The 25,090-nt window shown below is 54.3% G+C and overlaps 1 protein-coding gene across 2 annotated transcripts in view; it reads left to right on the forward strand.

Moving 5' to 3' along the window:
• Nucleotides 1-1,904: 1,904 nt before the first annotated feature.
• SSBP3 (single stranded DNA binding protein 3) overlaps nt 1,905-25,090 on the forward strand; it is a 54,239-nt gene continuing 31,053 nt past the window's right edge. For both annotated transcript variants that reach the window (XM_033067839.1, XM_033067840.1), the window contains exons 1-4: nt 1,905-2,014; nt 2,135-2,207; nt 2,390-2,451; nt 3,006-3,090. In XM_033067839.1, the coding sequence (XP_032923730.1) occupies nt 1,959-2,014; nt 2,135-2,207; nt 2,390-2,451; nt 3,006-3,090 (276 nt within the window). In that variant the 5' untranslated portion in view covers nt 1,905-1,958. The remainder of the gene's footprint in view (nt 2,015-2,134; nt 2,208-2,389; nt 2,452-3,005; nt 3,091-25,090) is intronic.

Below are 25,090 nucleotides of genomic sequence, written 5' to 3' on the forward strand. Positions count from 1 at the left end.
GGCTTGCTTCATGTCCCAAACTACTCCAGGGGTTGGGAAGAGGAAGTGGCTGAGTTTTGCCTACTCATCTATCCCAGAAAATCATTGAGTTAGAAGAAAACAAGCTTCTGATGAACAGGAGCAGGGCAGGGCAATATTCTGGGCACAGAGAGGCCCTTTTGTTGCCGAGGGCACAGTGCCCATCATTCCAGTGGCATTAGCACTTTCCACCTCCACGCAGGAGGTACAGGATATCATGGTATTATTTTTAACCAGGGATATTTAGTGATCTTCTCACGTGCTGCTGGAGGGTCAGATTTATCCCATAGCCTCAGTCCCCGGGGACACTCCCAGTTATTTTTGAACCCATCAGAGCAGCAGAGGAGCAGAGGGATGCAAAGGCTCGGGAGACACAAAGTCTGGGGTTTGTCTGTGCCTGTCCCTCCGGTCTGTGCCGGTCTCTGCCTTGTCATCGCCGCTGTCACCCCGGCCCCAACCATGAAACCCAAAACTCGGGCGAAGCCCCAAATTTTCCTTTTCTGCTGAGACGATCTGGGACACCCGCAAGTTTTGATCCTTCTCGACCTACCGCATGGCAACTTTTTTCTTCCCCCTCCCACCCCCCAGTTCCATTTAAACCTCAGTTTAAACTGCGAAGCGAGTTTGGCCCTGCTCAGGCAGGTCCCGGTGGCCGTGAACATTCCCACGGGCGCCGCAGCGCCGCCGCCGCGGGAGCGCCTCCCCCGCCCCGAGCCTCGCTGCCCTCGCACGGAGCGCCCGGCCCCGCTCACACCCCGCATCCCCCGTGCTTTCCGTGCAACCTCCCGTTCGAGCCGCGGGTAACTCGGCACACAGCCCCGGCCGAGCGCGCAGCCGCCGTCCCGGCTGGTTTTTGTTCAGCCAGTCACTTCGGAGGGAGAGGTGAGGCCAGGGCAGGGGGAACGAGCTGTTTGAAGCCCTGGTTTTTGTGATGTTCCAACATCTGTCCCCGTGGGCGCTGCCACCCGAGGCCGGCAGTGATGGTTAGTTTGGTGGGCTCATGTACAAACGGATTTGTGGGGGCGAGGGACGCAAAGCCCCGACTTCTGAATTGGAGATGCCCTGGGACACGAGCGTGGCCTTGCCCAAGCCCCCGGAGAGAGCAGAAGGGCTCCCCACAGACCCCCACCCAGCCCGGCGCGGGCGGCTTTCCCCGCGGGGTTTTAAGGGCAGCCAAGTGAACAAGACCCGTGACTGGAGCTGGCAGCCCGGACGGGCTGGCCCCGGGCTCCCCTCAGGGCTCCGCGCAGCCGGGCGCGCCCGGCCCCGAGGTGACCGCCGGCAGCGCGGGGCTGGGGTGCGCGGCGCCGGGCGGGACCCGCCGGGGCCGGTCCGGAGGAGCAAGCGGCGTGCCCAGCCCGCGGCCGCCTCCCTTCTCCGCTCTCTCTGTCCCTGCCTCCCGCCGGGTCCGTCCCGCCCGGCCTCACGGCCGCTCCCCCGCGCCCCCCCCGACGGGCGGTTTCAAGTCCCCCCTTCCGAGGTCTCCGCGGCGCCGGCCAATCAGCGCGCGCTGCGCGCCGCGGCCCGCCGCCTTAAAGGGCCCGCGCGCCGCTCGGCGCTGGGGAAGCGGCGCCGCCCGCGGGCCCAGCCGGACGCGCTCTAGGACCGCGCGCCGCCGCCGCCCGCCCTCCCTGCCCGCCGCGGGAGGCCGCCCGCCGCCTCCAGAGCGGGGCGTGGCGCGGGGAGGCCCCGCCCCCGCCGGGCGGTGATTGGCGGCAGCGGGCGCCCGTCGGCGGCGGGGGCGGCGCCCGGCGCGGCCACGTTCGGGTGCGCGGCCAGCGGCGCGTTGGGCGCAGCGAGCGGCGGCGGGCGCGGGGCGATGGGGGCGCGGCGGCGGCCGGCGCTCTGACAGCCCCCGGCGCTCCCTCGGCGGCGGGCGCAGCGGCTCCGGCGGCAGCGGCGGCTCTCGGCGGCCGCCCCCCTCCTCCTCGGCGCGGACCATGTTCGCCAAAGGGAAGGGCTCGGCGGTGCCCTCGGACGGGCAGGCGCGGGAGAAGTAAGAGCGGCGGTGGCGGCGGCGGGGGGAGCGGGGCGGCGGTGGCGGCGGGCGGCTTTGTGCGGGGCGGGAGCGGGGCTCCTCTCCCTCCTCCTCCGACCCGCCGCTCGGCTGTTGCAGGCTGGCGCTGTACGTCTACGAGTACCTGCTGCACGTCGGCGCCCAGAAGTCTGCGCAGACCTTCCTGTCCGAGGTGAGCCCCGCCGCCCCCCGCGCCCTTTGTGCGCCGCCGCACGCCCGCCCTCCATCTTGCGCGGGGCGGCGGCGGCGCCGGGGGGTCGCCGCGCGTGGGGGCCCACGCCCACCCGCGACCACCCCCCACCCGCACCGCCCCCCCTCCCAACCCACCCCCCTCCGCCTCTCTCTTGCCCGCAGATCCGGTGGGAGAAGAACATCACGCTGGGCGAGCCCCCCGGCTTCCTGCACTCCTGGTGGTGGTAAGTGCGGGGGTGTCCCGTCGCGGGTGGGAGCAGCCCCCGGGGGTGGGGGGGGTGCGCGCCGGTGGCGAGGGGCCCCGCGGGGTGCAGCCCCGGTAGTGGCGTGAGTCAGCAGCGGCGGCGAGCCCCGAACCGCCCCGGCTCCCGCTCCCCACGGGCGTCGAGGCGCGGCGGAGCCACCCCCGGCCCCGCGGGAGCGGCGGGCAGGGCTCCCGCTGGAGAGCTGCCGGGCCAGCCGCAGGCACCGGGCTGTGCCGGTGCCACTGGGGCGCCCAGGGGAGCAGGGCTGGGCGGCTGCGAGGCTGCGAGAAGTCCCTGAAGTCTCACGGGCGGTTATCCCTTCGAGGTGTTGCCTCTTAAAGGCTACTTTAGCTTCCTTAAGCGCCCAGCATCCCCGCTGCTGACGGTCAGGTCCGCGCGGTGCGAAGCCGGGATGCACAGCTGGATCCAGCTGCGGTCCCATCGCAGCCCCGTGGGGTGGGAAGCCGCTCACCTGCGCTGACCTGGGTGCCCGATGAGTAACTGCTCTTCTCCCGTCTCTCCCTGCCATGCAGTGTGTTTTGGGACCTGTACTGCGCAGCTCCCGAAAGGCGAGACACTTGTGAACATTCGAGTGAAGCCAAAGCCTTTCATGACTACGTGAGTAACAAGTTTCTAATCCTCGCGGTAATTACGGCGTTGGGGAGCTCCGGCGCACCGGGAGCCAACCTAACATAACCGACTGGCAAAAAGCGTGGGTTTTTTTTAACCAGCGATGTTCTGATTTGACTGAACAGTATTTCATAATGTTGCAATTATGTAAATGAGCTCAGATACTTATCTTAAGCACTTAGAGGCATTCGGGCCGGTGGTAGAATTAAGAAGTTTTGCATAGCAATGGACAACAAAGCGTTTATAGAGGGTCGATGGTAGATGTGTTATGCTGAGGACACTGTGATGGTGAGATGTTTCATGCTGAGGACACCTCGCAGGGTGGGCGGGGGTTGGCTTTTGGTGGGGAGGAGAAGGGGGAATTCCCCAAACCGATCCTGAATGCCCCAGTTAATATCCCCCTGCCTTTGGCAAGGCTGGAGGCTTCCTTGGTTTCCTTGAGTCCTGCCTTGATCCCAGCAAGGGAGAGCTGTTGTCTCGTTGAAGCTGCTGTTGCAGACCCTCTTTGGCTGGTCGTGTCGTGGCTCTCCGTGGTTCAGGTTGCTCTCTGCAGAGGTGGCAGTGTGACCAGGGGTGGATGATGTTTCTGAGGTGGCATGCTTGACTCTGAGGTGTCTCCCAGAGAGCCCCTCTTGGCAGGGGTGCGTGGCAGTTCTGCCCCAGTGGGCAATGGGTGGGCTGCCCACTCCTGTCCCGCACCCGCAGCCTTGGGAGGAATTTGCATCAAAGGATTAGTCACCTGGCTGCGGGCTTGGACCCCAGTCAAGTGCATTTAAACCTTGTAGCAGGAGCTGGTTTTGTCTGCTCCGGGGAGACTATGGTATGGAAACCATTTTTCCTCCCTTCCCAAGTTTCTCGTTGCCCCGACATGCCTGGCTTGGGATGTGTGAGGGTTTGCTGGCAAGCAGTGCTGGGCGAGCGTCTCGGGGACCTCCATGGTGCTCTCACATGTTGGCACTGGACACAGTGGTCACCCTGGGGCAGGGGCAGTGCCAGAGAGGCTTTGGCTGGCTGCTGAGCTGCCTCTTGTCTCTTCCCACCCCACTGGGAGAAGTGTGTCTGGGTATTTGCTAGGTGGAGTTTGTCTGTCTGTCCATTCCTGTGGCCGCTGTTTGCATTGCTTGTTTTCACTGGATGGGATTAAGATGGTGAACTCCTGAACCAAGGGTCAGAGCTGACAACCAGCAGCAGTTCTACCAGTTGTTGTCTTCTGCTCGCTTCCTGGATGTTTTGGGGCAAATTGTGGGGGCTTTAGGAGCCCAGCTGGGACAGCGGGCTCACCAGGAGCAAGGCAAAGGTAGATCTTTGGGCAGCAGAGCCACAGGTGAAGATGACATTAGCAAACAAGACATGGTAATGCTCCATCCACAGCAGCCTCCTCATCGTGTCTGAGGATTTAGTGTATTTAGAGAAATTAATCTTTTTTTAGCTTGGTAATAATTCTAACAATAGGCCTGAGTGCATTAGATGATTCGCATAAACTTCTTTAATACACATTGCTTTAAGCTCACAGTAAATAGACACAATCCTGATTGTTTTTAATTCTCGGTGTAATGCAGTTTTGTAACAGCCCCAAGTGCTTTACCTTTTGGGTAACTCCTAAGAAGATTTTCCCTCCTCTGTGCTTTGGCTTGGTGGCACTGGTTTGGTTTCCCCAGGCATGTTTTGGCCCCAAGACAGTGCTCACGCTTCTTCTGATGGTCACAGTACCATCCCTCTCTGAGGAGTGGTGTTTTCCTGGCACAGCATGTACTTTACAGGGCGAGGGACCTGCCTGGCCAAAACTTAAATATTGACCAAAGAACTGAATGATAACTGTGGGAGTGTGAATAGAGCCTTGTTTCTCTCCAGCTTCCGGGCAGGCTGCTGGTACCAGTGAGCGTGGTGGGCAAAAACCCACCCCAAAAGCCAGTGACCCATCAGTGATGCATGACAGCTAAAATGGAATATGAGCCCCAAATGGGGCTGGATCAGTGAGTCATGAATTGCTTCATGTGGTGGTTGTGGTTAAAAATATCCCAACCTAAGTCTTGCCCCAGGTTGGTAGAGCGTTGTATTTACACTTTGCCCAGCAATGGGCAAACTCTGTGTGTCCTACTTGGTGTTTGCCCAAAATTGGGTGTGTGTTAATCTGCTACTGTAAGGACAGAAAGTGGGGATGCTTTGGGAGCCTGATGTGTCACCTTCCCAGAGTCAGAACCAGAGGGTTCTTGCCTGGGAGACAAATCTTTGGGAAGGGGGAGTGGTTCTCCTCATTAGCGGGGTGCTAACAGTAGGATTTGCATGGTGTGTCGTTTCCACTTCATTTTCCAGCATAACTGTATGAAAACTATTAGGAGCAGCAGGACAAATTACCAATTTCCCCCTGCAGTTTTGAGTATTTAAATCTTCTGCGAGGAATTGAAGTAAGGAGAAATCCCACCACTCTTTTTTTGAGGGGACCCTTGAAAATTGTGGGGTCTTGTGAACACTTGGAAATACTGCTTTTTACCTTTCCCCTAAGGTTTTCCTCTCAAGCTTGGACAAAAACCTGCTGGGACTTTGTAGAAAGGTGCTTGTTGGGAGAAGAGTGATGGGAGTGGGGATTCACCTGGCACAGGCAGGAGGAATCCTGCTCTTCTCTACCCTTCCATCTCTGGCAGGTCTGTGTGTCTGTTAACACAACTGTTGAGTTGTGTTGGTTGGAGGGCTGTTACTCATCCCCTTCCACCTGTATCCAAAGAGTTTATCCAAGGTAACAACCCCATGAGCACTCACCAGCTCATAAAACTCAACCAGTAGCCGCTGATTTAGACTCCTCCAAGCCCCGTGGCGAGCATGCCGGCGTTCTGGCACGCTCCTGGAGCCGGCGAGCTTGCAACGGGATCGCTCGTCATGACAGGGGATTTCAGCCGCCGCGTTATCTGGGAATTGGCCGATGGCTGGTCGCAGTTGAGCATTTCAACGCCGTGAAAGCCAATACAATTTGAGTTAGCGGTGATGACTGCCAGTTTAAATACCGCAGTGAATTTCTGTCAAAGAGCTAATACACAGAAAGGGGAATTGCAGAAAACTTGATCACCAGAACCACTTCAGTCGATTTTGGCCTCGAGCTACAGAAAATGAACTTAAATCTAGTTGACTGTTGCTACATACTTTTTTGTGGTATTGCTCTGCCTGCACAGCCAGCTCATGTCAACATGCAGGAGAGAAAACTCAGGGTAGCCTTCAGCTGATGAAGACTTTGACTTCATCATTCCTTTCCTCTGTCCCCCCAGTTTCCTCCTGAGAAGGACCTGCACTTGGGAGCATTTGAAATGCTGTTTTCTTTGCAGCACAAGATCTGTGGAACTGTGGCTTCAGCTTGCCATTAACGCAAAGCATTGATTTATTTGTTTTTGTTTTTAACTTTGGAAAGCTGCTGCAGTTCTTTCTAACTTGGGTCTGGAAGGATGCTCTGCAGCAGTGGGGGTGGTTGCTGCTGGAAGTGCAGTGGTTGATCTGGGAAAAGATGGTGTGTTTGGGACTCCTGTCTTCCTGTCTTGGCTGGGGACAACCAGAGCTCTTCCTTTTTCCCCCATCTGAAACAAGTTCCCCATAGATTGAGATCTTGGGTTTCTGAAACTTGTGGGGATGGATGGATGGATGGATGGATGGAGAATTCAGGCTCGCTGGATTTAGTGTGGGTACAAGGTGAAGCCCAGGAGGCTGGAAGGACTTTGCTGGCTGTACAGACTGGGGGTGTCCCTGGGGTGGTTCTGTTATGCTGAGTCTGCCAATCACTCCCCATCCAGGTGTGAGACAGGCATCCCATCCCAGCCTCACTACCTGGTTATTCTTGGGCTGCAGCAGAGCATTTCCTTGTCACAGCACCATCTGCTCCCCAAGGTCTGTGTGGCCAGCTCATGGCATGGTGCACTGGCAGGTGACAATGGCCTTGTGGGACCCCTGGGAAGGGATGTTCTTATAAAGGGTTTGGTGTGACTGTCCCCTCTCCCATGCCAGGCTCTTTTTGTTCCAGAGCCAATGAAGGTTTTAAGACCTTGTTGAAGGCACCCATGGCTGGGAGGGTGGGACCAGTAGGTGTGAGAGTTGATCCATGAGTACCTGTGTGGTGGTTGTGGTGGTCCATGAGAGCTTCTCCTGTTGAGTGCAGCCAGTGTATTGAAAACACGTTGTGTAGGAGAAGAGGTGTTTTTGGATAGGTTTACTTTAGGGGTTGGGAACAGCTCTGTGTGGTCACTGTGAGCCCTCACAGGCACTGTCTGAGCCCTGGGCATGTGGCTCAGCAATGGCACACACAACTCTGCCCTGTTTCCATGCAGGACTGCGCTCTGTCTGGGCTCCATCCAGCTCCACACTGCAGGGACAGGGTTCCCTGGTAGGTAACCGGAGAGAGGAGTTTCCTTCAGGAGTGGCAGGCTGCCAGGAGCAGCTGCAAAACTCCACATCACTTCAAAAAAAATTGCCACAATAATAAATAAATCCAGATATTCTCTCTCCTGGCAGCGCTGGGCTCAGCCTTCCCTCCCAGTTCAGGGTACTGGCGAGCCTGGGTGTCCTTTAAAGCCTGCTCTTGCTGGAGTACCATGCAGAGATGGTTTAGCTTAATATACTATATTTTAAACAACACTGGCTGTTGTGGCAGAGCAACCTTCACTGCCACACTTCTTGCTGCCCAGCAGCAGGACCAGGGCATTTCAGAGCAGCACCTTTCCATGGGTGATGCTCGTGGAGAAGGCTCCATTGTGAAACCGGAGGTCAGAGCCCAGAGCTTATGTCTTAGTCTTTGACTGGGGAGCCTAAATATTTATCCTGTTCTGTCCCTAATGAAAACAAATTGTCAACAGTTGTTCAGTAACTGACTAAATTAAAATCTGTAATTAGTCAATTAGATTAAAGAGTTGGCACAACCTGATTGTATCATGCTGGTTAGGTTATTAAGAGAAAGGGTGTGATTTTTAATTACTGAATGCTAATTTTGACGGTTTCAAATAGAAACAGACGTTCCCCCCCTCCACCCCACCCCGAGTGCCTCTGCAAAAGTAAGGCAGGGGATGGATTTTATATCAACAAATGGTGCGAACATGCAAAGTTTCTCTGGCTCTGGTCCGGGAGGGGATTCTCCAAAAAAGCCAGGAGTGGGACGGGAGGAGAGGAGGAATTAATTCAGTCTTGCCTGAGGATGGGAGGGCAAGTGAGGGTTTGTACCACTGGTGGGGACTCCTGCATGGCTGGACGCTGGGCTACTGCCCACGGAGGTCCTGCCCTGCTGCCCCGTTGCCCATCCCTCTGTGTGCAGGTCAGCTTTGCCCTCGCTTTGCACAAGCCCATGTGCAGCAGTGCGCCAGATTGGAATATTTTTTTTTTCTTTTCGCTGGGTTTGTTTTTTTTCTTTTTTTTTTTTTTTTAATACTATCTTTTTTAATCCCCCTCCCCCCGGTGCTTGAGAGGGGCCAGCTTCCAGTGTCAGGCAAAGCGTGCAGCAGGGAGGAGGAGGAGGAGGAGGAAGGCCTTGCGTGGCGAGCGCAGCCCAGCGCCATCCCATTGTTTGCCCCGGCGGCCACGTGGGCGAGCGGTGAGGCCGGCGAGGGGACCCGCGGCGGGGGGAGCGCCTGCCCCCGGCAGATGCTGGGCTGCAGGCGAGCACAAAGCTCACAGCCCTGCCCTCCCCGGCCTTCGGGGGTCCCTTCGCAGGAACAAAGGGGCCACCGTGCCGTGCCAAGCCGAGCCGGGCACGCTGCGGCCGGCGCGGGCTCCGCTGTCCGGCGGGCAGCGGGGAGGTGTTAGGTCAGGACGCCGTCTGTTGGGTACGAGTGGGACTTTCCTGTCCTCCTGATCATTTCCTTCCTTACCTTGGAAACTTGGATTTTCTCCTGCCTTTTGTTCCCTATTTTTCCCTGGTGAAGCTGTCCCTGGTTCTATTGGAAACAGCTGCCGGAGCTGGTCCTGGGGAGCGGGCGGGGGGCTCTGGCTGCTTCTCCTCTCTCGCTGCTCACGCCCCCGCGGCAGAGCTGGCACCGCCAGAATGGCACCACCGAAATGACACCCGGCTGTGCAGAGCTGGGGGGTGCTCTGGGGGGAGCAGCCCGGGTTGTTCCTGGTTTTCCCTAGAAACAGAGGAAGAGTGGTGCACCCTGTGTCTGGTTGGTGCTGGGGTCTGCCCTGCCCTGCTCACAGGACACAGAATGGGCTGCATCCCCATGAGCATCACACACCCGCCTTGCCAGCATCGCTCCCATGGTCAGGGAGGCTCCCTGACTTCTGCTGAGGCTTCTGCTGAGCCCATGGGCACGTCCCTCCTTATTTCCCAGAATCTTCTCCCTCCAGGTCCTCACCCTGCCGATCCCTGGAGGGACACCAGGGCTGAGGTCTCAGTGGAGCAGAAGGAGTGCTTTCCTCCAAGCTGGCAGGGAGCAAAAATGTCTCTGCAAGTAAACAAATACCTCACCTCTGCCTCGGTTTGGGGTTTAGGTTTGTTTTTTTTTTTTCTTCTCTCAAAACTCTTGGTTGTGGCCACAAGTGCCAGGAGCTGAATTCCAAGCTACAGCTGTACGGTCAAGGGGGGATTTCCAAAATATGGAAAATATGGAATCCCTCTGGGTCCTGCTTCGTGTGTGTGATGGGACCCCGCTGCCCAACCACCCACTGCCACTCCTAATCATCCCCAGAGTGGTGACACCAGTCTCCTGTACCAGTCAGGGCAAGAGGGGCTCCTGTATAGCTTGGGTAAGGTTTGGATTTGGATGGGGCCACAGGTCTGTGTGCTAAGACCAGCTTTTCTTTTGTGTTGTGTTTGTGCATTTAATAAATATATATATTGTTTTAGTAAGAGGAGAAATGCTCACTCTCCTGCCTGAGCTTCATGTGGCATACATGGTGACTGTTAGTATCAAAATTGAACAGAAAAAGAATGTATGCGTACGCAGCTGTATCTGTGGAATATGCACTATTAAGATGTACATATGGATAGACGGGAATGTGCCTGTGTATTTTGGAGTGGTGGGACAGAGCAGTGCTTTGTGCCCAGCCATCCAGCACCCTCCCACTTGCCTTACTCTTCCTCCTCCATGGCCTTTGCCACCACCAGCAGTGGTTTTTGGCAAGGTGATTTCCACCTCTGTGTTCCCTGGGCTGGGTGGGAGCGTGTGGGGTCTGTCTGTCTGTCTGTCCATGTGTGAGGCTGTGCCTGCTGCCTTAAGATAAAGTCCAAAGGAAGACCTCTGGCTGTGTCTTGAGCTAACATTTTCTTTTTAATTTTTTTTTCCTTAATGTTTCTGCATCAACCCTTAAACATTTGATCTGGTGCCTCTCCTCCTGGGGTGCAGCAGCTTTCTGTAGTGAAAATGAGCTCTCACCACCCCTCCTGCCTGCCTCAAACAGGGTCTGGAGTGGGGGGGGTTTCCTTCCCATTTTCCCTGGATTTGGGCTGGTGGTTTTTTACAATCTCTCAAGGCTGAGCTCGCACCTATAATTGGAATTTTTTGGCTACAAACTGAAGCAGGGGGATGTACTGCATCAGCTCTGACTTTCTGGTGAGCACGACCTGCCCAACACAGCTGGAGTGCTGGCATCCCATGGCATTCCCAGCAGGTACAACAGCCCATAGCCAGTCCTTCCTACCTGATATGGATTTCCTTCTGTGCCCTGCTCCTGTCCCAGCTCCCACCCACACAGCTCTCATCATATCTGGGTCACCTGGTCCAGCCCTCACTGGTGCCCACCATGGCAAGAGGCTGGCTGGCATCTCCTTCCTTCCAGAACTGCCTTGCTGTGAGGGTGTCCCAAGCCTTGGCTTTACTTATTTACTCATTTCTAGTAACTGTAAGGTGGGAAATGCCCCACTGTCACCCCATGGGTATTGCCCAGCTGTGTCCCCAGGCAGGTGGCTGCTTCCTGCCACAGGCAGTGGTTTTTTGTTTTTTTTTAACTCGGCCTTGAGGTTGGTTGGTTGGTTGGGGTTGCGTTTTTTGCTTTCTGCTTTTTTTTTTTTTTTTTTTTTTAAAGTGAAAAAAAGGCAGGGCAGGCTGAGGAAGGGGGCAGGGCACTTCCTTGAAGCACCCTGGTTTGGGGTGGGCAGATAAGGCTGCTGCGTCACACTTGGCTCCTCTGCCCTGCCAAGCCCAGCAGAGCATCCTCCTTGCCCTCCTGCCCTGCCCAGCCCTCCCTGGGTGCTCATCCTGTTTTTTGGGGGGAAGCCCCATTGGGATAAGGCAACCTCTAGTGCAGAAGCTGCTTGAGCCCCCTCATCTCCCTGCCCACGAGCTATGCTCACAGCAGTAAGGAGGGACAGGTGCTTTTCTCCCCCTTTGTGCCAGAGGTCTGTGCAGCTGATGGGGTGTAAATCACACTCAGCCTCCCTGTGCCCATCTGCTGACAGAATGGTAGGAGGGTCATGGCTGGTGGCAGCTTGGGGGACTCTCCATCACAGCTTCAAGCCCTGCTCCTGTGGCTCTGGGGAAGTGCCTGCTCCTCCCTGAAAAACAGACCCTGAACACTTTGGCTGTTGGGGTTTTCCTGTGCAAGGTGTGAACCAGGAGGTGGGTCTGGTTTGGTGAGACCCTGTTGGGGTCTGGTTTGGGGCAGGGACAGCCACGCTTTGAAATGCTTGGTCCCATCAGGGGGGCGTTTGGCAGGGATGTGCTTTGTGGGATGGAGGTGGGGATGGAGGTGGGAGCTCACAAGGAAGCAAACGCTGCTTCACTGTGCATATGGGTCCCTTTAGCCCAGCTCAAGCGCAGTTTTCCATGGAAACCCCAAAACAGATGGTTTTGTTTTATCCTGGGTATTACAGCACCAATAACACCCAGGTGCTTCGCACCTTTGCCAGTCTCTGCTGGAGAGGAGGTCCAGGCTGAGGCTCCCAGGGCTCATTTCATCATTAAAAGCAGATTTACTTGCTTGTCCCGGAGCCCTTCAGGGTGTTTTGGCACGTCCTGACAGCTTGTCTGTCCTTACCTGCAGTCATCAAGGAGTTTTCAACATGACTTATATAAAGCCTTTGTACTTGGATTGTTCCACCGTGCTGCACAATGGCTTCTTTGTCATCCTGCCAGCTAATTAATTTTAACTTTTACCGTTGCTCCAGTGCGGTGCATCGTCCGCCTGGTCCATTTGAAGCTTCCCCCCCAACCTTAAGTGTTTTCCAAGCAGTTTGACTTGTTGCTGCTGAACATTGGAGAAAACAGCTGGCCCTGCTGGTGCTCATCTTCTGGAGAAGGAGCTGCCTTCACACTGCTGTGGGAGCCAGTGGAGGAAAAGCCATTAGGAGGCTCAGGTTTTCTCCAGTGGCTTGTTTCTCCTGGCTGGCAGCTGAAGGTCCCCACAGAGAACATCCTCTGATGAAAATAACAGGCTCTGGCTCCCTGGCTGGTGGTTGGCACCATGAGGATCTCTCAGCCAGATATGAAAACCTTGGCTGTGTCTTCAGGACAAAACCCCTCATGCTTGAGGATGTCTAAGCATGGGGGACATGACTGGTGATTTCTGGAGGGTTGTGCTCTGGAAACTGTGTGCTTTTCACTTGCATCCTGTGAGCAGGCATCTCCAGCACAGCATTCCTGGTGTTGTAGTGGAGAGCTTACCCCTGGTACTTCCAGAGAGTTCATAGGGGAGCTGAGCATCTCCTTAGAGCTGCCTGCAGAAGGACCAGAAGAGATGTGACCCCAACTGTGTGTCCCAACCCTGGGGGTGGGATGAGCCAGGGTATTGTCTTTTCTGGGAAGGAGGGATGGAGATGACCACATGCATAAACATCAGCTGAACGTGCAGCCATGGGGTTTGTGTGAGCAGTGCTGCGGCAGGGGGAGTTCCCCTCTGCTCGGGATGGGGACAGTGGCAGGTCAGGGAATATGGAATTGCTGCCTTTGTGTTTAATCTGGTTATAAGGATGGCTATTACAGATAATGAATTTTGCCTGTCCCCACTGTTGTAATACAAGAACCCAACTGTCTTTCAACACGGCGAAGGTCACTCCTCTTTATTTCTGGTTGTAAATATTGCTGGTTACAGATGTTTGGGGTTGATGGACATGGCTAATTAAGTTTCTCCTGTCAGCTGGTTGGCAGGATGCAGGGATGCTGGCATGGAGGTGAGGTCAGAGGGCAGGATCACAGCCGGGCAGCAATACCAGCAGCCACTTAGCATGGTGTAAGCTCATCTTGCTGCAGCCCCTCAGTGGGAACCAAGCTGGGTTTGCACTGAGCCTTGCCCTTCCCTTTATTATGAATTTGGAGCAGGCTGGTGGGAAGATGGTGGCTTCTGGGAGCAAGTTTCCATTTTGCTGCTCTCACTTGAGGGGAATTCAGCAGGAATTGTCACATCTGCTGTCCCCAACCTGACCCGAGGGTGGGAAGAAGGGTGCAAAAACTCTTCTAATTTTTGCCGTCGACTCTCTTCTGCGCCAGCACCAACAGAGACTTTTTCTTTCCCAAAGAGACTTTAACATGGAAATGCCGGTGTGCTGGCCAGCAGAGCCAATACCCCACCCTGAATTAGCACCAGGAGGGGCTAGGGGCCCCTTTCCCTGGGCATGAGGCTGGTACTCACCGTGGCAGGCAGGAGCCGTCCGCGTGCGCTGCCTGTGCGCCTGGAACGCAGCACGTGCTGCTGTGCTCCCCAGCTCCCCCCGCGCGCCTGATTTATGCCGCTCCACATTTTCTCCTCCTTTCCATGCCTCTTTCTCCTCTCCCTCTTTTTTTTTCTTTTTTTTTTTTCCTCCTCCCTTGTGCTGCCTGTGCTTTGCCTTGCTCCTTTTAATTTTTTTTCCCCCCTTATTGCTCATAGGCCTCTGTCTTAACCCAGCAAGCTGCAAGATTTAGGACTCCCTGCCTGGTGTGCATTCTGAGTGGGGTTTTATCCTCCCAGAGGAAGGAACCGTGATCGCCATCACCCCACTGGGCCATGATCCTTGCATGCAGAAGGGGCTGGTTTTATTCTGTTTTATGGCCGCAAAGCACGAGTCGTGTATCCCTGCTCTGGATGCTCCTGGCCATGGATTGCAGCAGAGCTGGTGGGGTGGCCACGGGTGCCCGTGGCCTCCATCCCGACGTCTGTGCGCCGGCCATCTGTCCCCTCCTGCGCGGCGCCGGGCTGCCGGCTGCTTGCCGAGGCATCAGGGCTTGCCCAGCGTCTGCGAGGCCACCAGAGGAAAAAAAAAATACAAAAGAAAAAAAGTTCCATTTTTGCTTTGTTTGCCCCCATTTCATATGCATAACCTGACTTTTTGTTGCCTTTTGGGGAGGGAGGGCTTTCTTTTTTTTTTTTTTTTTTTTTTTTTTTCCCCACTCCCCTGCTGCCTTGCCAGGCGCATCAAAAGTTTGCTGGGTCTTGCGTGCGTGTGCGGATGCCGAATAATTTTATTAGCTGCCTGGAAGGGAGCCAGCACGGCGTGCACCGCGCGGGAGGTGGCTGCTGGGGCGCCTTCCCTTTGCTTCCCCTTCCCAGCTGCCCCCCTTTGCCTCCGCTGGTCTCCTGTGGGTTGCATCATCAGCGTTACCCCTTCATTTTATTTTTGTGTGCATTTCTTAGAGAGGCTTTTTTTTGGTTTATTTTTTCTTTTTTTTTTTTTTGCTCCTTAAAGGGTTAAAACCGATGGGGAAGTTCAGCTAGCACTTGCAAGATATGGTTGCCTTAGCAACAGGCCTCCTAATCTGGTAGGTGACCTGAGAGACTGTGGAAGATGCAGGGGTTGGTTTGGCATTTCATTATTTCATGAGGCTGCGGCTCTCCAGCTGGTTCCCTTCCCAGCACCGCCACTGCCGCTGCTCCCCCCGCTGCCGCCCCCGGCATTCCTTGGCAAAGGCCCGGAGGGGACAGCAGCACTGTCCCCTCCCTGGGCGATGGTGGGTCCTGGGAGCTCTTGCTCAGAAAGGGGGAGAGGGCTTCCCGCAGCCCAAGTGGTAATTATTCAACTTCAGGATTGTAAAGATGGTTTCTTACCTTGCCTTTCCTCCTTTGAAAGGATTTGCTGTGGTAGCCCCAGAGGAAATGACCCACGTGGCCCCAGAGCTAAAGGTGTGCCCATTGGCACTTGCAGACCCTGTGTTCTGGGGTCTGTGGGGCTCTAGTGACAGATGGGGGATGAACAGGGAAGTGCAGTGGTTGGAAAAGGTGATGGAGTTGAGATGCTGCATTTTGGGGAAGGTTAGTGGGCTTTGGGAGGAGTATTGGCAGCACTTTTCCATCTACTTTAGGCTCCTCTGAGCTCACTGGGGCCAAGTGGCACAACCAGCACAGATGGATAGACCAAGACCTGAGTGTTTCAGTGCCACAGCCATGGCCACCTTCTGGTTTTTTTTCTTGGAATAGTCCTCAAGTTGGCATTTCCCAGTGCTGTGCGTTTTCCCTTGCTCAAGTGACCACCCTGTTCAAGGCATTGGTGATCACCCACTCATCCTTGCCAGTGGTGGACCCATCTAAATCAAGAAACTTCATCGCAAAACTCACCTGCCTGATTTGGCCTCACTAAATCTCTGTGCACTATTGGATGGGGGCTCAAACTTCTCCCTGCAGTCCTGCGTGGGATTCGAATGGATCACACCTGACAGTGCCAGCGGCACAGAACTGTTGCGTCCCGGTCCAAATCATCACTGAGCTCTTTGCCAGGATGGCCAGGCTGCTCCCTGCGCTCAAGCCCGGGGTGTTTTCCCCCTTGCTGGATGCTGAGTGGTTATGGAGTGTGGGCACCCTGAGGGAAGGAAGGTGTCCACAGGGCTGGGGCCAAGCTCCCTCTGGGTACCCATGGAATAAAAGGGCCAGGATAGCGCCAGGGGCATCCCATTCCCGCAGATCCCAGCGTGCAGACCTCTTTTGTTTTTTCCCCCTCCCACTACTCCACGGCGTCGGTGGCAGCTGCCTGCGGACGCCGGGAGAGCCGCCTTTGTTTACCCGCCTCTCCGGCAGAGCGAGGGCGGGGATGCTCTTGGATCGAGGTGCTGATCTGTCATCTCCAGGTTTTATGCATCCCCAGACAAGAAATCAGCGGTGCAAAGCACAGACTTTTTGTTACTTATCGCCGAGCTCTGTGCAGAGCGCGGCTGCTGAAAGCAATCTGGTGTCTGCGATGCCCAGATTTATGGTTTCCCAGCCTCGTTTGAGGTGTTGGCTTCCAGTGGGAAGTAGAAAACCTGGTTTGAGCCGTCGGAGTGGGATGAGAGGACCATGGTGTGTAGTGACACTGGAGCCCAGTCTGATGGCCAAGCTGGCAAATGATCCCTGAGCCTGTCATCACCCTGGGTGGGACAGCATCTCCCTTGCTCCATCTTACCGTGTGGAGACAGGAGGACCAATGTCCCAGGGAACTGAAACAGCTCTGCTTTCCCTCTGGGTCTTCTCCACTCAGGGCTTGGATGGCAGAGGCAAAGGCAGGAGGGAGGCAAAGGGAGGAAATCCAGGCGAGCCAGCAGAATCCCTAGAAAGCCCTTTTTTTTGATCACTTCATCCCTTTTTTTCCCCCCCATCTCTGCTTTGTGAGGCTTTCCAGGATTTGTCCCTCTCGGCGGGGATTTTGGGCGGTCAGCCGGGTCCCCAGGCACGGACAGACGGACAGGCTGCCAATCAGCCGGCGCACACCATCCTGCCGAGCGCTCTGCTCCGCTGCCAGGGGCTCAAGCACAGGATTATACACGGGTTTTGGGGTTTTTTTTTAAAAGAAAATCAAAATTCCATGGGAAAATATATTAAAAAAAAAAAAAAAGCCGTCTCCCCCCCCCGCCTCCGCCTTGCTGAGAAGCAGCTCTGCGATGGCGGCTGGAAAGCGAAGCCGTAAGTGTTGCGCGTGCCATCTGCTCCGCTTGGATCGCGGGAGCGGCTGGAGCCGGCGCTGCCTCGCGGGGAAGGGGGGCACCACGCTTTGCAGGGGTAAAGATAGGGTCCCCCCACCCTGAATTCCTCCCCTCTAGGGTCCTGCAGGGCGGTTTGAAGCCCACACTGACATGCTTGAACCCTCAGCTTGTGCTGCTTGGAGATGTCCCATGGATGCAGATTCCCAGCAGGATGCGTGCCTCTCGCTCTGTGGGTCATCCAAGGGTGAAGATGGTCGTGGGGTGGGATGTGGAAGGGAAGCCCTTCATGTGGAAGGGAATGGGCAGGTTTTGATGGTTTAGGATCTGCAGCTCTGCTGGCTGCCCGAGTTGGAAGCACCTGCTGGCACAGTAGCATAGGGTGCCTCTCCCAGGGATCTTGGGTGTTTGCAGTCATGAGAGCAGCTCAGCAGGACACATCTGGTCCTCCCAAGGGAGATACCAAAGGAAAACTCCTTCCCCAATAAGGAAAAAGTATATGCTGTCTCTAAAAAGAAAGACATGTGCCTATTTGTGGGTTTGCCCTGGGAACATCTCTGGGTTCCCACAAGAGTTCCTCTGCTGGCTCTTCAGCTGGAGCCACCAGAGCAGTTGGGTTTCTCCTGCTTTACCTGGTATTTTTTTGAGACTTCTCAGTGGGTCATGCCAGCAGACAGAGTTGGGATGCAGAGGGACCCCAGGCTCATCCCTCCAAAGGCAACCACATCCTCAGCAGCTGTGCCTGGGGCTCATGCTGGCTTCTGGATGGTTGGCTTGTTTTGGGGGTAGCAAGGAGATGGATATTCCCAGGACGTGTGATACCCATCCTGGGAGATGAGTTTTGTCTGCAAGGACAGCAACTGTGGAGCCCTGGGCTGCCCCTTGGCTTGGCTCCACCACCAGCAGTTTTGGTCTGTGAGCGTTTGTCACACGTGCCATATATATGGGGTATATTTATATACATGATTTGTTGGTTGGGTTTAAACTACATTAAGTACCATATATCTTGCTCACACCTCTGCACCAGTGGGATGGGAGGAGAATGGGGGGCAGAAGGATAAAGTAAAACCCATAGATTATGATGAGTAACTTATTAATCGAAATAAAATATAATAGGAATGAAAAGGGACATGAGAGAAAGAGAGAAGTAAAACATAAACAGATAACTGATGCATTGTATAGTTCCTCACCACCCACCAATGCCCAGCCTGTCACTGAGCTTCCTGACCAAACACCCCCAGTTTATGGGGGAACATGGAGTGTCCCTTTGCCCAGTTTGTGTCAGCTCTCCTGGCCATTCTCCCTCGTGGTTTCTTGTGCACCTCCTCGCTGGCAGAACATGGGAAGCTGAAAAGTCCTTGACTTGGAGTAAGCACTACTTAGCAACAGCAAAAACACCAGCGTGTTATCAACGTTGTTCTCATGCTGAATCCATAACACAGCACTGTACCAGCTACTAGGAAAAAAATTAACTCTATCCCAGCCAAAACCAGGACAATATAATTTTTTTTTAATATTAGAGAATGTTTGCTTTTAGAACTTGGGAACTTGGAGAGGATGCCTGGTGCTTTCCCCCCCTCTCTTCCCATGCAAATGCAGTTGCTCCTCTCCTGCTGATAGAAAAGGCAGTGGTGGCGTGAGTGGGTTGAGCTTGTAGAGAAGGAATAATGCTCTCCAAACAAAACCAGAGGGCTTGTGAGGAGAAATGGGAAGCTGAGGGAGGGCAGAAACGTCTGGGGAAGGTGCCTGAGGAGGGGGCTGCAGAAGGCTGGTGGTCTTGCTGGGCTTTGGGACAGGTGGAAGGATCCCAACTCAGTGTTTTCCCACCCTTGTTCCCAGCTGGTGACCATGGTCACACCTTCACAGGGTTTCTGGAGTTCAGCACTGGCTGTAATTAAATCTTGTCAGACCCAGCCCTTTATTGGAAGCTCCAGTTGAACCCCATGGAGGTCAGTTCATGGTGCTCCTCACCAAACCCTGGCATGCAGGAAGCTGTGTGCCATGCCCACAGCTGTTTGTTGGCTCTCCAGAGTTACCCATGGCCTGCAGCCATCCCCCTCACCAGGTGCCACTTACAGGTGCTGGGCTGCCCCCCAAAGCCACCCTGTCACTTCTCAGCTGGACAGGGGAGAGAAAACACCACGAAAGATTTGTGGGTTGGATAAGGGCAGGGCAACATCACTCACCAGCTACTGTCACCTGCAAAACCGACTCAACTTGAGTAAAAATTAATTTAATTTATTGCCAATCAAATCAGAAAACTATAATGAGAAATACAAGCTAAATCCTAAAACACCTTCCCTTCTTTCTGGGCCCAGCTTCACTCCTGGTTTTCTCTCCCTCCTGCCTGCCAGCAGTGAAGAGGGACAGGGAAGGGGGCTGTGGTCAGTTCATCACAGTTGTCTCTGCTGCTCCTCCCTCTTCAGGGAGAGGACTCCTCCCACTCTTCCCTGTTCCAGCATGGGATTCCTCCCACAAGAGACAGTCCTCCACAAAATTCTTCAGCAGGAGTCCTTCCCCCTTCAGTTCTTCCCACACTGCTCCAGAGTGGGTCCCTTCCATGGGGTCACAACCTCCTTTGGGCATCCCCTGCTCCAGCTGGGGTTCCCCCTGGGCTGCAGGTGGATCTCAGCTCCCCCATGGAGCTCCATGGGCTGCAGGGGCACAGCTGCCTCACCATGCTCTGTACCACAGGCTCCAGGGAATCTCTGCTCAGGGAGCACCTCCTGCCCCTTCTGCCCCACTGACCTTGGGGTCTGCAGGGCTGCTGTTTGCATGTTCTCACTCCTCTCTTCTCTGCCTGCAGTTCCTCCTGCACAATAAGTTTTCTCCCTTCTTAAATACGTTATTCTAGAGCCCAATATGTTGCAGGTAGCTCAAAGTGCTGCACTTCGCTGGCTACCCCTGAGCCCAGCGTTCAGAAATTCATTAATTGGGCTGGAACAATTATTTTTGGCTTTTGCAGAGGGAAAGGCTATAAATAATCACCCTGCGAGCTTGTGCGGTGACTTTGCAGCCTCTGTGTGTATGTGTGGGGGGTGTGTTGGGGTTTGTTTTTTTTTTTTTTTCTTGCTGCTGTCCGACTGGCTTTTTCTTGGCGGCCGAGAGTGGGAGACTTATCTGCAGAAAATGCCATTTGAGTTGATTAAAGAAACCCCTGCCATTGGTCCAGACTGCCAAACTTTCTGCAGAAACGGTTGTGTTTTCTGAGAAACCGCCCCGGGGACCTGCTGGGTGCTGGGGACAGGGAGGAGGGGAGGAGGACAGGAGGAAAGCTTCCCCAGGCTCAGGGAAGGGAGACAAAGCACAAGACACAAGACAAAGAATGCTGGGGGAATCTTACCAAGGTGGGCTTGCCTGGCAGAGGGGCAGTGGTGGTGGGCGTGCTTCTCACAGTTCACACAATGCCTCTGTGCTTGCACTGCTCCACCAGCAGCAGCTTGCACTGCCCTCACACTGAGGGTTTTTGGTGCTTGGGGAGCTGGGTTTCAGCCAGAGACTGATCCAGAGGTGAAACCTCTGCATTCCAGCACCTACCCCTCAAGCTCACCCATGCAATACCCTTGGGAGCCAAACCACAACAGCCTTAGCAGAAGCAAACAGCATCTAGTACACCTTCTTTTGTAAGCCCTCTGTCGCATCTAAAATAAATTTGCATGCAAATTGACAGGCTGATTTTAATGTCTCCTGGCTGTAGAGCACTGAAGGCCCAGGCTTCCCTTGTGGGTGGGCTTGTGGCATCACCCCCACACTTGCTGGGCGCTGGCCTGGTGGCACAGAGCCATTCCAGGGCGGAGGTGGCAGAGGCACGGGGTGACTGCTTGCAGGGAAGCAGAAACTATTTCTTTTTTAAAAAAAACAAAACACAACTGATTTTTGAAAGGATTGAGACTTACTAACAGGCTGGTGGCTGAGAATGGTCAACACAGGGATGCTGCTCTGTGCCAGGCTGCTGGACTCCCAGGGCCCACGCAATGCCCTGGGTTTGCAGAGGCACATCCCACATCTCTTCCCTTGCTTGGCAGCAATGAAAACGCATTCCCATCATTGGTACAGGTTGCCAAAGACAACAGCCACGAGTCACTGATGTCTTGTGGAGTGTCACTTTGGCCAGAGCACCCCTTGGTAGCTGGCTTTGGGGAGCACTGCTGGAGCTGGAGCCAGTGTGAGGATCTGTAAGGAGCATTTCGGGAAAGGCTGCCTAGAGCAGAGCATCTCCCGAGCAGTCTCGCCGTGGCAGCTTTCCTTCGTCATCCATTATTTATTTGATCCTCTGCAAAACAAATTCGCTCCTCGGCACTGATTCTGATGACGGTGCTCATTTTACAAAAGAGGTAAAAGGAGCTGGTTTTGTTCCCAGTCTGAAAGACTTGAACAAAAAGGTGTTTCCTGCCGCCTTCTCTCCTGTATCAATGAGATAAATCTGCAGAGTTTTAGAGTGGTGGTGAAAATTTTGGAATCTCAAGCAGCGAAACGCCGAGCAGTGCTTTCTCTGTTGATCCCCATCTTTCCTGGACCTCCGAGGCTGTTTGCTGTGGCAGGATCAGGGAACCAAGATGCTCAGCTCACCTCATAGCTCACAGCTGAAGGTTTCTTGAGGGCATGACTGGGTGTCCAGGGAAGAGGGACTTCAGGGGTGCACATCCTCCCTGTGCATGCTGTTGGAGAATGCACAGAAGAGTATATGCTTGGGGCTTGGAACCAGTGGAGTGGCTTCAGGGGCTGTTTGGGGATGTCCTCAGTCATACCAGTGGCCAAGCCAGCTCCACCAAACAAGCCGGAGCGGTGGGCTGAGAAGTTTGGAGGGCGGGGACAGCGTGTTCGTCAGGATGGAAATAACTGTCAGCCCCATTCAATCTGTCCCCTTGTTCCCAGGGGACAATTGCAAAACAGGATTACTGGTACTTAAAAATTCATAGAAAACGTTTCTTATCACAACGTCATAATTGTTATGACTCAGAAGAGTAGAATTGCCATTTTCCTGTGCCTTTTTTCCCCCCCCTTCACTTTTGTTGCATACCGAGTCCCTAGCTGCAGCTGCGGGATTGTCAGGAATTGGGAAAAAAAGAAAAAAACAAACCAGGGCGATGCTTTATTTTATGCTAACTGCTGCATTTGACTTGAAAATGATGTCCCACTGGGTCTGGTGGTCAGCGTATTACGGCGTGATGGATGGCTGTCAGAGCGGCGGTGGCTGGCAGATTGCGATGGGTGGAGGAGAACAGATGCCCAGTGACTTCAGGGGCTTTAGCAGAGCCCAGGACTGAAGAGTGGAAAACAAAAGCAGATGGGAGAGCTCTGCTTGGGCTAACTATTCTTCTCCGGCCACGTGTCGGGGAAGGAAGCTCGTCGGGCGGCCGTGTCCCTTCTGTGCTGCTCCTGTGCGGCGAGCTGGGCTGCCTGATGAAACCCTGGGTGAACCCCACTTGACCTGGGGTCTGAGCCTACGTGCACACCATCGCTGCAGAGCTCCAAAGGGCAACCTTTTAGCCCTGTGAAAGAGCAGCTTGCTCTCCATTTGATGGTTCTTGTTAACCCTTGGCCCTGCTGATGGATCCGAGGCAAGGCCCGCGCAGGCTCTGGGGGTTGCCCTTTCAGAGGGCGTCTGCTGGTGTATTTTGTGCTCTGAACACCATTTATCTTTGGAGTTGGGCAGTATTCTGTGAGTGTGAGTGATGCCAATGGAAGGAGGTGAAAGGAGAAGAGTGAGCCTTTCTGGCAAGAGCCTCAGTGAAGCCCTTTGCAGGTGCTGCTCTGCCACCCCTCATCTGCTCCCTGTCTCTCCTGCAAACTTTCCCATACTTCTGCCCCTTCAAAGTGTTCAGGAAAGAACCTTCTTTGCCCCATTTTGCTTCCCACATCTGTACTTCCTCATCTTTTACCCCTTCATTTTCTTCTTAACCCTCTGGTCCATCCAAACTTGGCCAAGTGGCTGCTACCTTCCCAGCTGGTGTTTTCTGGGGATTGCAGGGTTAATGGTGAAATTAAATTTCACTGCTGTTTTTAAATTAATTGAATCATCAGCGTGGGTAACGGGAAGCAGTGGTATCATAATGTATTTGATATGGGTCTTTAAGTCAGCATTTGCTGTGAGATCTGGAGCACTAGATCTTGGTGGAAGCGATGGCTAACTGATATATTGCAGTTATGGCCACAGTACAAAGGCTCCTGCTACGTCTTAAAGTGTTCAGGTCATGAAGTTGAGCTGGTTTATGATATGGCTGTTTTCCGTGCGTGCTTCCCACGGTGCTCCTCAATCATACTCGGAAAAACCCTGCAGCTGGCAGGAGCCAGTGGTGCTCCCAGTTTGTGCATCTGTGGAGATGCCCTTTTGGGTGACAGAGGAGCATTGGGGTTTGCTCCTAGGAGTCTCTAATTTTTTTTTTCAATGGAAGAAGTAGGCACAGGGGAAAATATGTTTTTTCCTCAAATCAAACAGTGGAAAGACTTTTAGTGATTTGCAGCATTGTCTGGCCTTTTCCTTGGTGGCCCTGAGGTGGCTGGAGGGTGTCCCTTGGAGAGGAGAAGCTGTCCAGGCTGAGGGCCAGCATCCTCATGGGATGTCCCCGCCATACTGGGGACAAAACTCCTAGCAGGCCATTGTATGGGCTCCTCTTTTTTTGTCTTTTACCTGGTGGGACTGCGTGATGGGACTGCATCACAGTGTGGTGCCTCGTGGTGGAGGGTGGCACACCCTTCACCAGTGCTAACAGAGGGCTGGTGTTAATTAAAAAGTGGAAAAAAGTAAAGTTTTAGTGTGTGTGTTGTGGAGCTGCTTGCAGGTTTCCACCCATGAGGGGTTCCTGCATCCTATCCCAGCAGCCTGGGACAGCTGGAACAGGCAGGATGAGAGGAAATGACCTCAGGTTGCACCAGAGGAGGTTTAGATTGGATATTAGGAAAAATTTCTTCACTGAAAAGCTTGTCAAGCCTTGGAGCAGGCTGCCCAGGGCAGTGATGGAGTCACCATCCCTGGAGGGATTTAAAAGCTGTGTGGATGTGGCCCTTGGGGACGTGGCTTAGTGGTGGGCTTGGCAGGGCCGGGGGAAGGTAGGACTCAATGTTCTTAGAGGTCTTTTCTGACATAAATGATCTTATGATTCCCTCTCGTCAGCAACTTCCTCCGGAGATCACAATTGTATAGATGACCCCAGAGTGCACCTACAGCCACGTCAGCAGCACTGCCTTTCATAGCCAAAATCTCAAGGCTACTTAACCAACTGAAACCTCTCAGAAGCTGCCTTGATATGAATATTGATCTCCACCTTTAACTCTGCTTTGCCCAGTTGATATTGCCCTGGCAAGTGGCGCGGAGGATGGGCAAGCTGCAGGATGCACAGCTGGATTTTGGAACAGGGACACACCAAAAAAACCTCAGTGCTGAAGAGCCTGTTCTGGTGCACTAGTTCAGATTTTGTGTAAAGACTTGCTTATTATTTCTGCTAGTTATGTCTCTAATGAGGTGAGACGTGCCATATGTTGTCCATAGGGAGGGAGCGCCGCAGGTGGGGCAGGGCTGGCCTGGTGGGGAGCTGCTGCACAGGAGAGCCTGAAACTGCCTCAAACTCAGACTTGGTGAGCCAAGATTCCAGCTGATCCCTCTGTGCCATGGGCATTGGTGCCATGTCACGTCTCAGAGCCATGCAACACCTTCTTGCTCTTCATCCACTGTCAAGTCTCCCATCAGTTTTATACTTCCTTCTTCCGTTCTCTTACTCACAACAGGTTTTTGCTTCAAAATAAAGTGATTTTGGCCCAACCATGCAACTCCTTTGCTTGCTCACAGGAGTAGCAGCCCTGATCTGAGCAGTCCAGGCTGCTCTCTGAGCAGAAGTTTGAAGCTAAACCATAGCAGGGTAGAGAAGTATTAATTGGTGAGCCCTGAACTTAATTTGAACAGGGCTCTGCTGTTTAAACAATTGTTGGAGCCATAAACCAGAAACCCTTAATTATGGCTAATTATTTTCTGCGATGAATCTATATGGAAGCTCCTCAACATGAGGGCTCCTCTGAAATGCTTCAGTTGCCTGTTCAGGCATCATCCAGCCTGACTGTCCCTAATAAAATCAGGGACAGAAGTGTTGCCTCCAGCCCGGCTGCCTGACCAGGCAGGAGCCTGCTGCCTGCATTTCCTTTAAACCCAGGGTCGGAACAGGGTGCAGGGGCTTGGAGGCTCCCTGGGCAGGCGGCTGGGGACCCAAGGGCAGGCAAGAGCAAGACAGGAGCTG

This window comes from Catharus ustulatus, chromosome 9 (assembly GCF_009819885.2).
Source record: "Catharus ustulatus isolate bCatUst1 chromosome 9, bCatUst1.pri.v2, whole genome shotgun sequence".
Taxonomy (NCBI): domain Eukaryota; kingdom Metazoa; phylum Chordata; class Aves; order Passeriformes; family Turdidae; genus Catharus; species Catharus ustulatus.